Here is a 13,405-nt window from a genome sequence, read left to right as displayed (position 1 = left end):
TTCTAGAAACTTCCAGCCAGCCCAGCCGGGTCTTCCTGGCTCCTCTGGGGCCGGCAGTGTGGGGCTCAGGCTTGCATAGGGTTGGCCCCCACCTCCCCTACTCTCTTCCCCACAAGGCTCACACCTGGGCTTCTTCCAGAGCCTTCTGTCCCCCCTCCCGGTCCCCCTGCCAGCCCAGGTCAAGGTCCATCTTCGGAGGCTTGTCTGGGAGTGTCTGTTCTTACCTTTTCCCCGTCGTGTCCTGGAGGGCCTGGAAGTCCAATCTCCCCCTGTGACCAGGACAACTAAAGGTCACTCTCAGAGCAGAGACGAATGATAACTGTCATTTATGGGGCGCTTCCTATGTGCCAGGGTCCCCCGGAGGTATGTACTTGCACTGCCTCCATTTCCAGGTGAGGACCCCAGGGCAGAGGTGTGTGCCCAAGGCCTGCGGTCTGTGCAGAGTGGAGCTAGGTCCGAGTCCGGGCCTCCTGGCCCCACAGGCCACATTTTGGCCACAACCTTGTGTGCTGCCACTGAGGGCCCTGGGTACTCCCTGGGGGGCTGTTGTCTCCCAGTGCCGCCCAACCCAGCCCTCCTGTCCCGCCTGCCCCAGGGGGAGCTCCCTGTATCTTCACGTCAACCCAAGCCTCTTCTTTAGGTCAGGGAGGGAGATAAAGGAGGCCTGGTCTCTGTCTTTGAGGCCAGTAAACAACGAGCCACGTCTCCAAGGCAAAATGAGGCTATGAGGGGAGCAGAGAGGAAAGGGCAGTGAATTCTGCCTGGTAGATCAGGGGAGGCTTCAAGGAGGAGGTGGCCTTTGAGTTGAGCTCACACTATGAGGAGTGGGAAAGGTAGGGGAAGAGGGGAAGGAGCTTCAGGGCAGGGGCCCTCATGAGCAGAGGACAGAGGGGCAAACGTGCAGGGTCTTCTGAGAAAATCACAGGGGTGAGGCAGAATATAAAAGAGCAAAGGCAAGGAGTGAGGGAGGAGGGAGATCGGGGAGGAGCTTAAGTGCCACGTCGCCTGATGGGTGGGTTGGGGGTCCCCACATGGTTTTGCCTGGAGCATGGCTTGTCTAGACCCAGGCTCCAGCACATCAAAGGAGCCTGTGGATTACAGGAGCCCAAGTCAGGCAGCAGAGCCGAGGTGGCCGGTGTGGGGGTGGCTGCGATGTGGGCAAGGTAGGGCCTGGGGCGCCTGGGAGCAGCGGGAGGAGTCACAGGCCAAGTTGCCATGGTGGCTCTGCAGGGAACACTAGAGGGTCACCCATTGGCTTCCGCACTCAGGGACACACGCAGTGCCTCTGCGGGGCCCGCCCCACCGCCTTGTCAAGACAGGTGTTACCTTCTGGCCTGGGATCCCCGGGGCTCCGGGTGGGCCGATTTGCCCGGGAAGACCAGGGGGCCCCTAGGAAAGAAAAGAAAGACCCGTGGAGGAACTTTCCAACCAAGGAGGGGTGGCCTGTGGCCAGAGGGGTGTGTGTGGAGGCTGGTTTCCGGAGATCAATCATTTTCAAACGTTTCATCCTTTTTGCAAAGGAAACAGTATGGGGTTCCCACTGTGTAAGGCAGATGAGCCCTGAGTGCGTCTGGATTAGAGTGATGCTCCCCCTCCCCACCGACCTAGAGCCACGCCTAACAGCCTCTCCCTCTTCTCCCTATGAACACCCCTGGGGGCTCCTGGGCTCCAAGAACATGATTCTGACCTCTCCTGACGGGGCCTTAAAAATGCCTCCAGGAAACAGTCCAAATAGCCATCAGCAGGTGAAGGTCTGCGACGCTCATACAATGAAATATTACTTAGCAGGAAAAAAGGAAGCAGGCACTGGTTCCTGCCAGGCCACGGATGAAACCCAGACACATTATGCTGAGTAAAAGAAGCCAGACACAGACGAGAATACAGCGTGATTCCATTCAAATGACACTCCAAGAAAGGCAGGTGTAATCTACTGTGACAGAAAGCAGATCCGCGGCGCCCCGGGGCTGAAGGTCGGTGTGGGATTGACGCCTGAGGCACATAAAAGAACTTTCTGGAGTGACTGGGGTGGAGGATACGTGGGTATGTGCATTCGTCAAAGCTTATCCGACTTTACCCAAAAGTGGGTACGTCTTATTGTGTGTAACTCATACTTTGAGGTTGATTTTAAAAGAACCAAGAATTCTATGAAAGTTCTGCTCCGAATACTACTTCAAATAATATATGTTAATGTTCCCAAACGAAGCTCATCGATTCCAGAATCGTGTGAGGTTAATACCCACCTCCGGGGTCAGGGGATGCCGTGCCTGGTGCTTGATTCTGGATCTGTACACCCCCTAAGCCTTCTGTGGCATGTGGCCGTGAAAAATCGTAAGTGAAATGAAATCCCAACAGTTGGAGAACTTTGTGATCTCCTTTCTTCTCTCCACATGGAACTTAAACCTCGGGGTGGTTGTGTTAACCATAAATGTTCACCACAAAAATGCACAGGCCTGTCACTGGTAGGTGCACAAGTAAAACCTGGGCTTGGAATTCTCTGGCTTTCTGAGTGTAGAAAATGAAATTGATTCCTAGGGAAGGTGAAAATGCGGAGGTTGAGTTGCTACTGATTTTTTAGGGTTATGGATTTCATTGGCTGAAGGTTGAGAAAAACGAGAAGCCTAAGAGCATCCTCCTTGGGGCACCTGGGTGGCTCAGTCGGTTAAGCGTCAGACTCTTGATCTCGGCTCAGGTCATGATCTCGCGGTTCGTAAGATCGAGCCCCGAGTCGGGCTCTGCACTGACGGTGTGGAGCCTGCTTGGGATTCTCTCTCCCTCTCTCTCTGCCCCTCCCCTGCTCGCACTCTCTCTCTCTCTCAAAATAAATAAATAAACTTAAAAAAAGAGCAGCCTCCTCTCTACCTCCATCTCCTTGACACAGCTTTATGGAGAAGCATAGGAGCACGCAGTGGAATCGTCTGTCCAGAGGACAATCGGGACCCCGGGTCGGGGAGGCTCCTGAGACCCCCCTGCTCAGGCTCCCCTCACCCTCTGCCCCAGCACTTCACGGTCGGTCCAAACCCAGATGCCTAGCACCTGCTTTCTGGAAGCTAGACCTCAAGTCCTTGCCCTCCCTTGGCCCCCAGCCCCCAGCCCTCAGCCCTGCACCCAACAGAAAGGGGAAGACTTACCATCAAGGCCAGCGTTCGGATCTCCTGAAAACCAAAGCCATGCAATCAGTTGAAGAACAAGTCCAGAGCCATCTGGAGGCACCCCTTGGCCCAGGCAACGAGGGAGCTGGGCCTCCCCTTAGGAGCACAGTAGGGGTAGGCCCTGCTGGTGGGCCCCATGCTTCCCAACCCACACTACCCCACCTCTCGCACTGGGCAGACAAGTCCCTACACCTCACCAAATGCTGCTCTGAGGCTCTCCCACAACAAACGCAGTCAAGTCCCGAAACGGACCGCAGACTTCCCTTCACTTTGCCAAAGCAGGAGGGCACAGCACATCTCTTATTCTCTCTAATCACCGACTGGGACTCTCCCTTGTTCTTTCCTCTTCCCCCCAAGCCCAGATTTCCAGCCTCCGACGTAAACAAGGGAGCCCCTCAAGATATGGAACCGTATAGGAAGATATGGAGCCACTCAAGAAAGCAGAGGGACAGCGTTGGCATGAAGTCAGGATCATACACCTTCCAGATGGATTCACAGAGGTGCTTTCTTTTGAGCGGTGGTTCTCAACCCCGGGGGTGAGGTTTGGCCCCCAGGGGACTTTTGGGAATGTCTGGAGACATATTTTGGTTGTCACAACTGGGGGAGGGGTGCTACCGGCATCTAGTGGTTAATCACCCTACAACACGCAGGGCACCCCTCCCCCACAACTCCCAACGAGCACGCTCTAGCCATTCGTGGCAATACCCTGCTTCAAAGGGTGGGTACCATATGAACTTGAAACGTGATTAAATAGACACGCAAAGGAGATACGTTTCAGAAAGACAGATTCTACCATGTGAAAGGGCTATTGAAGAAACGGGGCTCCAGAACCCTGGATAGGTCAACATCCCACAGGGTGCCAGGATGCTCCAGTTACGGCTCTCAGTTCCCCAGAGCCAGGATAACCCGCCAGCCGGGCCACACCAAGGGCTGGGCCTCCCGGCTGCCAAACGAGGGAGGGGCATTTTCCTGGAGGCTGCAGGCAGAGGCCAAGGGAGACAGAGCAAGGGGGCCTCTCTTCTGGAAGCTCTGCCCATTAGCCTGGCCTCAAGGACACTAACTGGGGTGCTGGGGCGCTCCCTCATCAGGGCCGTGGTGCAGAGCCTTGGAGGCCCCCGGGCATCTCCAGATCTCTAGAGTCTGGGTTAGCCCCCACTCACCTGGAGAGCCTCGTTGATGTTCCCATTGTAGTCCACCATTTCTTTGCCTGGTTCCCCCTTGCTGCCCTGCAAGACAAACGTGGTCTCACCCCCGGCCCGGGCCCAGCAACCGCTGCCCGCTGTTAGACGGGATTGGACCCAACACGGGTGATGCCTGGCTGCACACGGGTGTGTCTAGAGCAGCAGGATGGGGAGCCTGTCAGCGGGTCCCCAACACTGAGGCAGGGTGCCCAGAGGTTCCACGACGGACACAGAAGACTCCGTGCGACAGCTGGGGACTAGCCAGGTCTGGAGAAGACCGAGTCCAGTCACGGCTGCGGTGGCGAACCTCCTGCCACAATCTTTCCCTCCCTCTCCGTCAAGACCCAGAGTCCAGCCACCTCGTGCCGTGAGCCCAGGGAAGTGAGACGTCGCACTGGGACTCTGGGCGAGAGACGCACGTACCTTGGGGCCAGCCGGTCCCTGTTCTCCGGCTGCTCCGGGCTCACCCTGTCGTACGACAAAGTTGGAGTGAGACGCAGTCAGGGCTGGGTACGAGAGAACCTGATGTCCCCAGAGGGGCCATCGTAAGGGTCCGTGGAGGGGCCGGGAGGCTCATCTCAGCTCAGGCCAAGAGGCTGCAAACGCCCCTGTGCATTAAAGTGCCGGCTCTACCCCTCCAGGAAGCGTCTCCACCCGAGGGCCCTCTTCTGTGCCTCCCAGCGCCTCTGGGCTCCGCTGCTTTTCACTGGAAGGGCATTCTTTCTCTCCTGTGTTAGTTGTTAGGGACTCCACCTGTCTGCCTGGCCACCTCTCCCCAGCCCCTAAGTCAGCCACCTCCTTGGGTGCAGGGACCAGGCCCTTTGCTTCGCTGTATTTCCAGTCAGCTCAAGGAGCAAGAGCTCAGTAACTTTTCGCCAATGGCCTGGGCGGTCGTAATTGCCACGGAAGGACCGTGGGTTCTCCCAGAGGCCTGAGTGTGAAAGCCCCAAACTGCAGGATGGGAAAAGGGAGTTCAGCGTAAGGGGAACACTCAACCTCCCTGGTGGGTGGGGTGGGGGTTGCTCCTGCTGGACAGAGGACAGAGCTATGGGGGAAGAAATGAAAACAAACCACACTTCCAACTGTTCTGGGACAACGTTAACATTCAAGACAAATTTCAAAAGTCAAGATAGAAAGTCCAGATAAAGGGACAACAGGCCCTTTAATAGAACTCAGCTCCTGGTGACCCTGCAGTGGGCCAGCCCATGGAGCGTTGAGTCACTGCCACCTGTGGGTAACCTGCCCCTTACCCCCCTGTCCCTACAGCATTTCAGTTGCTGAACACCTGTGAGGGACGGGGCAGCACCGACCTGACCCCAGGAAGGAGCTGGAGAGGAGTGGGAGCCCCACCTTTACCAGCGGCGTGGAAGCTCACAGAAGCAGAGGCTCTGGGAGGTTCCCTGGCCCAAGCGTGCACCCCCGAGCCAGCCTTTGCATGACTGCTGACTCGGGGGAAGGCTCTCCCCAGCCTACAGGAGTGGTGGCCCCAGGAGTCACGGCCCATCAGCCTTGTGCCTTGGGGGTCCAGCTGTGGGAATGGCCGCCATGATTCTTTCTCTCTCTGAGCTGGGGCCTGAGCTCCCAAGCTGCCCCTTGTCTCGGAACTGGGGGCCTCTGTACCTTGTCTCCTTGCCGTCCTGGGGGGCCGGCCTGGCCATCAACACCAGCTTCTCCCTGGGGAAGAGGAGAGACATGGGCTGAGGGTGTGCAGGGCAGCCCGGCCGGCTGCCTAAGGGGCCACACGAGGGCCTTGCTGTTGACGTTCTGGGTGTTGAGTGTCTTCGGATCTCCGTCAGTGTCTGCACTGGCTTCTGCTAACTCACCTCCTTCTGCTTCTCTGACTCCCACCCAGCCAGCCTGGGTCTCACCTCCTCCTGGCAGGCTTCCCTGCCTACTCCCTTCCTCCTCTGAGTTCAGCACGGCTTTCTGGGGTCCATACCGCCCTGCCGGGCCCTCCTCATTTCTTGATTAGCACACACAGGCCAGTTCTGTGGCAGCCCCCAGGTGTGGACTGCTGGCCGCCCCTGGCTGCAGGGGGGCAGGTCACTTTGGAACCCGGGACACTTGGAAAGGCACAACTCATCAGGTCCTGCCTCGGAGACAGAGGGGACCGTGAAGGCCCAGGGCATGTAGGGAGGGGCGCCAGGAGGCCTAGGAGGGGAGGTGCAGAGAGAGATGGGAGGAGGCCCACTGCGCATACTTCCCCTAGTCAGCATTTTGCCTGGACTTGGAAGGAGGACATAGGTTTGGGAGCAGCCTTCTATCTTTCCTCCTTTTTGTCCCAGGATGCAGGGATAGTCCCCAGACATCCTTGACCCCAGGTCAAGACCCAAGACATGCCAGGTATCCACTCCTTGAGGGGTCGGTGGGACAGACGGGGACAGACTCCAGCCCCGGGGATCCCAGAGCCCAGGTGGCAGGGCCACCTTTGGCAAAGCTGGTGATCATGACAGGGCACGAGCCACAGTCAGGTGGGCATGTGGGGGCGGGCCCGAGACCCTTTCTGCCACTTCATCTCACCTGTCTATGGGCTTCCTTCTGCCCCCACCCCCTACACTATATCCGTGTGAATTGTGGGTTTGTTTCTCCTGCTAGACTGTGAGCAAGTGGAGGGCAGATTCTCTGCAGCCTTGCAGCCCAGGCGGGGCCCTGCTCACAGCCACCCCTTGACCAACGTTGGTGGGATGAATGTGTGTGTTGTCTGAAATTGCGTCATGAGTCCTTTCCTTACAGGCCAAGAGAAAGAACGTCCCCATGTCCCTATGCTACTGGCATAAACCAAGTAGCACAAAAGGCACCTGCTTTGGGAAACCCAAATCTTACCGTTGGCGTTTCCACCCAGTGCAAGGAAGGTGAGGGCTGTCCCATTTGCAGATGACCCCACTGCTACTCCCCAGCCCCTTCCCCTCACCCCGTGTGCCAGCACCCGGTGGTGGAGCCCAGCTGGTCCCTGATCTTGACTTATTCTGAGCCTGGGTGAGGGGCCTTTCTGTCTGTCCTAAAGGTTCTGTAGCCATCGGTTCCTGACTCAGTTATATCATAGCCATTTGGATCAATGGGACCATCTATCCGCCCTCTTGACTGTTTCCCTTGCATGGTCAAACAGTCACCACTTAGAATCAGGCCCTCGGTCCAAATTGCCTTTGTAGAATCCACTGGAAAACCAACACATCTGGAGCATGAGAGAGGGCAAGGTGTCCAGGACAGGGTCCCCAAGAATGGGCTGAAGATAAAGGCCACAGACAGCACCCACCTTGAGTGCTGATCCCACAGGGAAACTCACCTTTGGGCCTGGGGGCCCAGGTAGCCCTGGGGGGCCGGGCTCCCCTCTGCCCCCTCCAAAGGAGTTGCCAGCGTCGCCTTTTTCTCCCTGGGGGTGGAAAGGTGGGAGGATGGGAGGTAAGTTAACCATCACTGGGTCCGTCTAGCTCTGGAAGTTGGTGGCTGATCCCTGTCTTTTCCCCCCTCATGGTTCCACGGGGTGGAGATAGCAGACCACCCCTCGGTCCAGGCCGGGCCCAGGGGCCCTCAGAAGCCTGGCTTGGTCTTATGGGCCGTGGGATGTGAGCAGACAATGGATCCAGCTACAGCAGGGGAACAGGTAGGGAGCTAAAACAGGAGACCCATCGTGACTTGGGTCTAGACTCTTTCTCAGAGTGTGTCCATGGACACTTCCTTCAGCGGGTGGGGAATATTTGGCATGTGAAAAAAGGAGTCTGGTGGCCAAAGGATGTCAGGAAAGGCAGAGTGAAATGGAGCAGGGCAGGCTCCTTCCCTGCAGGGTGCTCTGAGGCCCTGACGGGCTAGCATGCCCTGTGCCATCCCAAGGGGCCTGTGTTATGCAGCTCTCCCCAAACGTATTTGACCTCAAGTCTTTTGTTTTGTTTTAAATGGACCGTCTGATGGATTTCATGTACTAGGGGGCGCATTTTCAGAGCTGGTGCAAAGAGATCTGACAAGGTCATAGCTACTTGTCTTTGAATATAGGCGGTGTTTTGTTTTGTTTTATTTTGTTTTGTTTTTTTACCAATCAGGGCCTCCCACGTGGTACCCCACACAATAATCTAGCTGCGTTGCAGCTGCTTTCCCCCAATCTGGGAGGGACACCTCCCGTGCCGGGGCCCGTGTGAATGGTCAGGTGCGGATGAACACCAAGGCCTTTACACGGAGCCCACCATTCAGAGCTTGCCAACACCCACCTTCTGCCCCAGGAGGCCGAGCAGCCCGGGGGAGCCTGCAGCCCCCTTTTCGCCCTGTGGAGGAAATGCAGACAGTGCAGGGTTAGGAACTGCTTCTCCAGGACAACCGGGAAGGCACCGGCCCCACCAGCATGGAGCTGAGGCTTTCTCTGTCCTGCTTCCCTCCCCCTCTGTGGGCCATTTCCTGAAAGACTCCATTTCCTGCCAGACCCCCATCTGCACCTGACTCCTCCCTTGGGCCACTTCATACTGGTGACGGCCTGCCTCCCTGGTCTCCTGTTCCCCTGCGGGCTGGGCCCTCATCATTCACGAAGCGACAGGGACCAAGAGCACTTAGCCCCTTTTGGGGTCTCCTGGGGACAGGTGAACAGTTTAGAAGGCCGGTAGTCGGGGAAGCTCTTTTAAGTACTCTGCTCCTTTCATTTTTTAAAACGTCCAGCATTCAGAGCTCCCTGGTCTCTGCCTCCCTCCTCCCTGCCTCCAGGGAAGACAAAAACCATCTAACCATATTTTGAGAAGTTTGCTTCCTGTTATGGGTTGACTCGCGTCCTCCCCAAATTCGTATGTTGACGTTCCAACTGCCAGTATCTCAGAACGTGACCCTCTCGGGAAATAGTGCCATCAGAGATGCAATTAGCCAAGCTAGGAGAGTCATACTGGAGTGAGGTGGGCCCCTAATCCGTACGACTGGTGTCCTTGCAAGAGGGGAAGTTTGGACACGGACATGCATACAGGAAGAACACCATGTCAGGATAAGGCAGAGACCGGGGTGATAATTCTCCACGCCAGGGAACACCAAGGCTGCCGGCAAACCAACAGAAAGGAGGGAGGGACAGAGCAGACCCTCCTTCACGACCTGCAGAAGCAGTGAGCCCTGCTGACTCCTCGATCTCAGACTTCCGGGCTGCAGCACTGCGGGACAGTGACCTTCTGTGGTTTGAGCCACATAGTCTGTGGTCCTTTGTCAGGGCGGCTCCAGCAGACTAACACCCCTCGCTAAGCATCTTCTTCCGCCACGAAGAACTCTTCCCATGACACGCGTCACAGGGCCCTGCTCTCGCTGCGCAGGTGAAGCGGCACCGTGGCTATGCGGGACACCCCCCCCCCCCCCCCGGTCTCAGTGACAGAGCCAGGTCGGCCCCCCGCGTCCGCCGAAGCTCCGCTTTCTACACCATGGAGAGGCACTTTGCGCCCACAGAGTGTCTCCTACGGGGAGAGCACCCCCAAAAGAATCCCTGCAGGCCAACGCTAGAGGGCGCGTTCTCCACAGCCCCGTGGCTGCTGGTTCTCCTAGGTAATAATCCACACTGAGGGCCCCGGGGGTCATAATTCGCCAGATGTCTCGATGATTTTTGCCACTGGAGCCACAGAAGGTGCTGCACCAAGTCTTCAGGTGGCCTCCCCTTGCCACCTGATGGCGCATAGAAGCCGAGTGACAAAATAGCCTGAAGCTGCTCCAGGGAGGAGAGGAATGCCGGGTAAGGGCCCACGTGCTGGGAGGGAAGGGAGTCCTGGGGCCCCAGCAGGCCCTGCTTTGCCTGGGCCGTGCCTGGGATGTGCCTTAACTGGGGTCTGCCCTGCCACAGGCCGAGTCTGAAGGGAAATGATACAGGTGCTGCCCCACGAGGTCCTGGGGGATGGAGGGGAGGGGGAAGGCCTTCCTTCTGCTGGTCTTTCCTCCTGGGTCACCAACACTTTCAAGGAGGGAGGGTGTGCTCCCGAGTGCAGGATTTCTGAAGCTTTGCCGGGGCCATCCCGGCACTCCCTCTTTCTGGGGACACATGCACCCCCCCAGCACACCGCAGGCAGCACACCAGCCATGGGGGTGGGGCAGGGAGTGGGAGACCAGCAGAGGCCAGGATGGAGGGGACACACACTCAAAGACACAATATCCTACCCTCTGCCCCCTCTTCCCCGGCAAACCTGGGGGCCCTGGCTTCCCTGCTGCTCCTGGGTCTCCCTTTGGGGTAAGAAGAGAAAGTCACTGATAAGAGGATGGGGGTGGTGAGGGGTATGGTGGACAGTGATCATAAACCAGTGTTTCCAGAATACTAGTCCCATAAGATGTTCCTCTTAAAAAAAAGGATGATCTAGTCAAAAGAAATTTTGGAAAATGCTGCACCAGAAGTTACAGTTTTAGAGCTTCCCAACACACATACGGCATCTTAAAGGTTCTGAGAAGGCCTGCAGTAAAGCAACCTGTGAAATAGTTTTTACATCTGTATTTCCCAAACATATCTGACCATGGAAGCTTTTTTCATGTTACGTCTCTTACAGTCCCAGACAAGAGAGACAGAGCCCTGCAGGCACAGGGGACAATAGTTACTGCCTGCTGGAGCTGGTGTGTAGGCAAGCTATCCGAGCTTCCCAGACCAAAATGCAGGGAGTGGGAGGCAATCCTGCCCAGCAGGCCCCTCCTGGGTGGGCCGTCCTCCACTCAGCCAGGTCCCCAGCTCCGGGTCAGCCTCAGGGGGACCAGGAGCATAACAACAGCAGCCACTGTCACCTCCACCCCATGCTTGATGCTCCGTGCAGCCCAGAACATTCCCTCTGTATCAGTACCTTGGCTCCTGGGGTCCCCGGCTCACCCTGTGTGGAAAAAAAAAAGAAGACTCAGGTAAAGAGATGAGGGAGAGAGAGAGAGAGAGAGCGAGCAAACTAGTGTAGGAGCCATTAAGCAAAGGTACTCATGGGGTAGGTGAAGCATCTGGCCAGCCCACGGCTTTCCTCTGCCTAGGCCTCAGGTCCCAGGCCAAAGGAGGCCTCCCGGACGATTCCGTACCCTTCCCCTCGGTGGCGATGTGGCAATGTGAATGCCAGCGAGGCACCCCAGGTGGAGGGAGGGGAAGGAACGGGCGTTGGCTTTGGACAAGGTGCCCCCTGGGAGTGGACCTGCCGGGAGATCTACATTTGTGCTTCGGGGGTCCGCAACCATCCGCCTACCAACCCAACGGGTGGCTCGGGTGGGGTTCGGGAGAAGGTCTCCTGTTCCCTGCTCTGAAGCTTGGCAAGCACACAGCTGCTGAATTCTGAGGGACGAAGGAAAACGCTGGGTTCCCTTGCACGCCGGCAGGGGGGTGAGACCTTTAGCTGAGGCTGGTAAACCTTCGCTACATACTTTGCAAGGCTTAGCTAAGCCTCTCTTGCTCAAGTTGTGCATAAGGGCCTAAATGTGGCCTTAAGAGAAGTGTTTCCGAATCCTGTCTGCCCCCTCCTTGGTCCAGCGGCCATCCCACTGAGTCTCTGCAGGCCCGATTCTGTCTTCCTCTCCCCTTTCCCCCCATCCTGCCCCTCGTGTGTTGAGCGACAACGTTCCACCGACCTTCATCCCCGCCACGGTGATTCCGGGAGCCCCCTGGCAGAGAGAAGAGAAGGCGTGGTGACTTTCCGCAGTTGGGACAGGCACGGAGGGAGCGGCCCGCCTCCCGGCCTCCCCTTGAGGGGGATGTGGAGCCAGACCACTGGCTTCTGCCCGCTGTCCAGACCCTCAGCAGGGGTGGGTGGCTGAGTGTGGCACAGGGAGAGCAGGCCCCGAGGAAGGAGGAGGCTCTGTGCCGGTGAGCTACCCAGGCTTCCCAGCCTCCTGCTCAGGGGGCCCAGGGGGACCCAGATGGGGGTCTCTCTGGGATGCAATGTGGGGAGGGCTTCCGTGGGACAGGAAAGGAGGAGGAAGAGGAGATGGGAAGGAAGGAGGGTGGAAGGGAGAGCCGCGCGGCAGGGGAGAATGGGACGTGGCTGATTTGACCCCTGAGCCTGCAAGTGGGGCTCTTCTCACAGAGAGCTCTCTGGGCCTGTGCCCTCATGGACTGAGGAGCAACTGGGAGCGAACCCCATTTCCACATCAGCCCAGGACCAACCACTTGGAGGTAAACAGGCCGCCAAAGGCACCCCTCAGTAAATCCCAAGTGGAGGTGATTTTTAGGGAGTCCCTACCCCCCGCGTGGGACTGCAGCCAGGGCTGGGGTGACCCGGGAAGCTTTGTAACGACCCAGAGATGCCCAGGAGGTGGCCTGGCCACGTCAGGGCACTGGTGAGTGTCGGCTCACGGGAAGAACAGGCTGGCACAGCAAGGGGAGAGGGCTGGGGAGATATGTACCCGCCTTCACGTCTTCACAGTGGCACATGGGCAGGAGGAGTGGGGCCTCCGAGGTGTCCCAGGGCTTGGGAGAGAGAGCTGGGGCTCAGGCAGGGGCTGCCTGGGATGGGGTGAGGGGCACGTACCTTGGCTCCGTGTTTGCCCGGCATCCCCGGCATGCCTCGTTCTCCCTGAAGGAAGAAACAGAAGAAACGCTGAGGAGAGGGCCTGACTCGCCTGAGGCCCTGGGCCCTTGAAGCATGGCCTGCAAGGATGTCAACGAGGCGTCCATCCTGGTTGGTCTGGAAGCCCGGGACGGCCGTGCAGCTCACGCTGAGCTTGGAGGACCTGCCACCACCGGCGGCCACCACAGGCCACGTGAACTCACGGAAGGGCCCAAGTCCCAGAGCGCAGATCACGGTGCAAGAAAGGCGCCCAGCGAGACGGGGCTCACCAGCCGAGTCTGAGTCCTGAGGGGGCTGCGGGGGGAGCTATTCAAGATCTGCCACCAGCCAGGTGGCCTGCTGGCTCGGAGCTCAGTGCAACAGGGCCATGGGTGGAAGGGGCTGCTTGGCCATCACCGGTGTCCCCTCCCTCCAGGTCCCCCCTGGCCCTTCTGGCCCTATTTTCTGGTGCCTGCTGGCTGGGCCACTTCCTCCCGGCCTCCTGGGGTCTAACTCCTCCAGAGGGCGTGGCGGAGGGTGGGCCTTGGTTTGGGGGCGGAGACTGTGGGTGGAGGCAGGGTTGCGCCAGGAACCCATCCAGAGGCCCCGAGGGGGCTGTGGCTTCAGGACACTGTGG

The 13,405-nt window shown here is 58.2% G+C and overlaps 1 protein-coding gene across 4 annotated transcripts in view; it reads right to left on the bottom strand.

The window, feature by feature from the left end:
• COL13A1 (collagen type XIII alpha 1 chain) overlaps nucleotides 1-13,405 on the bottom strand; it is a 145,139-nt gene that overhangs the window by 26,760 nt on the left and 104,974 nt on the right. For all 4 annotated transcript variants that reach the window (XM_043596520.1, XM_043596521.1, XM_043596523.1 and 1 more), the window contains 11 exons: nucleotides 12,751-12,795; nucleotides 11,852-11,884; nucleotides 11,092-11,118; nucleotides 8,530-8,583; nucleotides 7,614-7,700; nucleotides 5,951-6,004; nucleotides 4,754-4,798; nucleotides 4,310-4,375; nucleotides 3,129-3,152; nucleotides 1,327-1,389; nucleotides 225-269 (listed from right to left, as the gene is read on the bottom strand). In XM_043596520.1, the coding sequence (XP_043452455.1) occupies nucleotides 225-269; nucleotides 1,327-1,389; nucleotides 3,129-3,152; nucleotides 4,310-4,375; nucleotides 4,754-4,798; nucleotides 5,951-6,004; nucleotides 7,614-7,700; nucleotides 8,530-8,583; nucleotides 11,092-11,118; nucleotides 11,852-11,884; nucleotides 12,751-12,795 (543 nt within the window). The remainder of the gene's footprint in view (nucleotides 1-224; nucleotides 270-1,326; nucleotides 1,390-3,128; nucleotides 3,153-4,309; nucleotides 4,376-4,753; nucleotides 4,799-5,950; nucleotides 6,005-7,613; nucleotides 7,701-8,529; nucleotides 8,584-11,091; nucleotides 11,119-11,851; nucleotides 11,885-12,750; nucleotides 12,796-13,405) is intronic.

This window comes from Prionailurus bengalensis, chromosome D2, assembly GCF_016509475.1.
Source record: "Prionailurus bengalensis isolate Pbe53 chromosome D2, Fcat_Pben_1.1_paternal_pri, whole genome shotgun sequence".
Taxonomy (NCBI): domain Eukaryota; kingdom Metazoa; phylum Chordata; class Mammalia; order Carnivora; family Felidae; genus Prionailurus; species Prionailurus bengalensis.
Note: the sequence above shows the minus strand (reverse complement) of the source record. Positions and strands in the feature narration are given on the sequence as shown.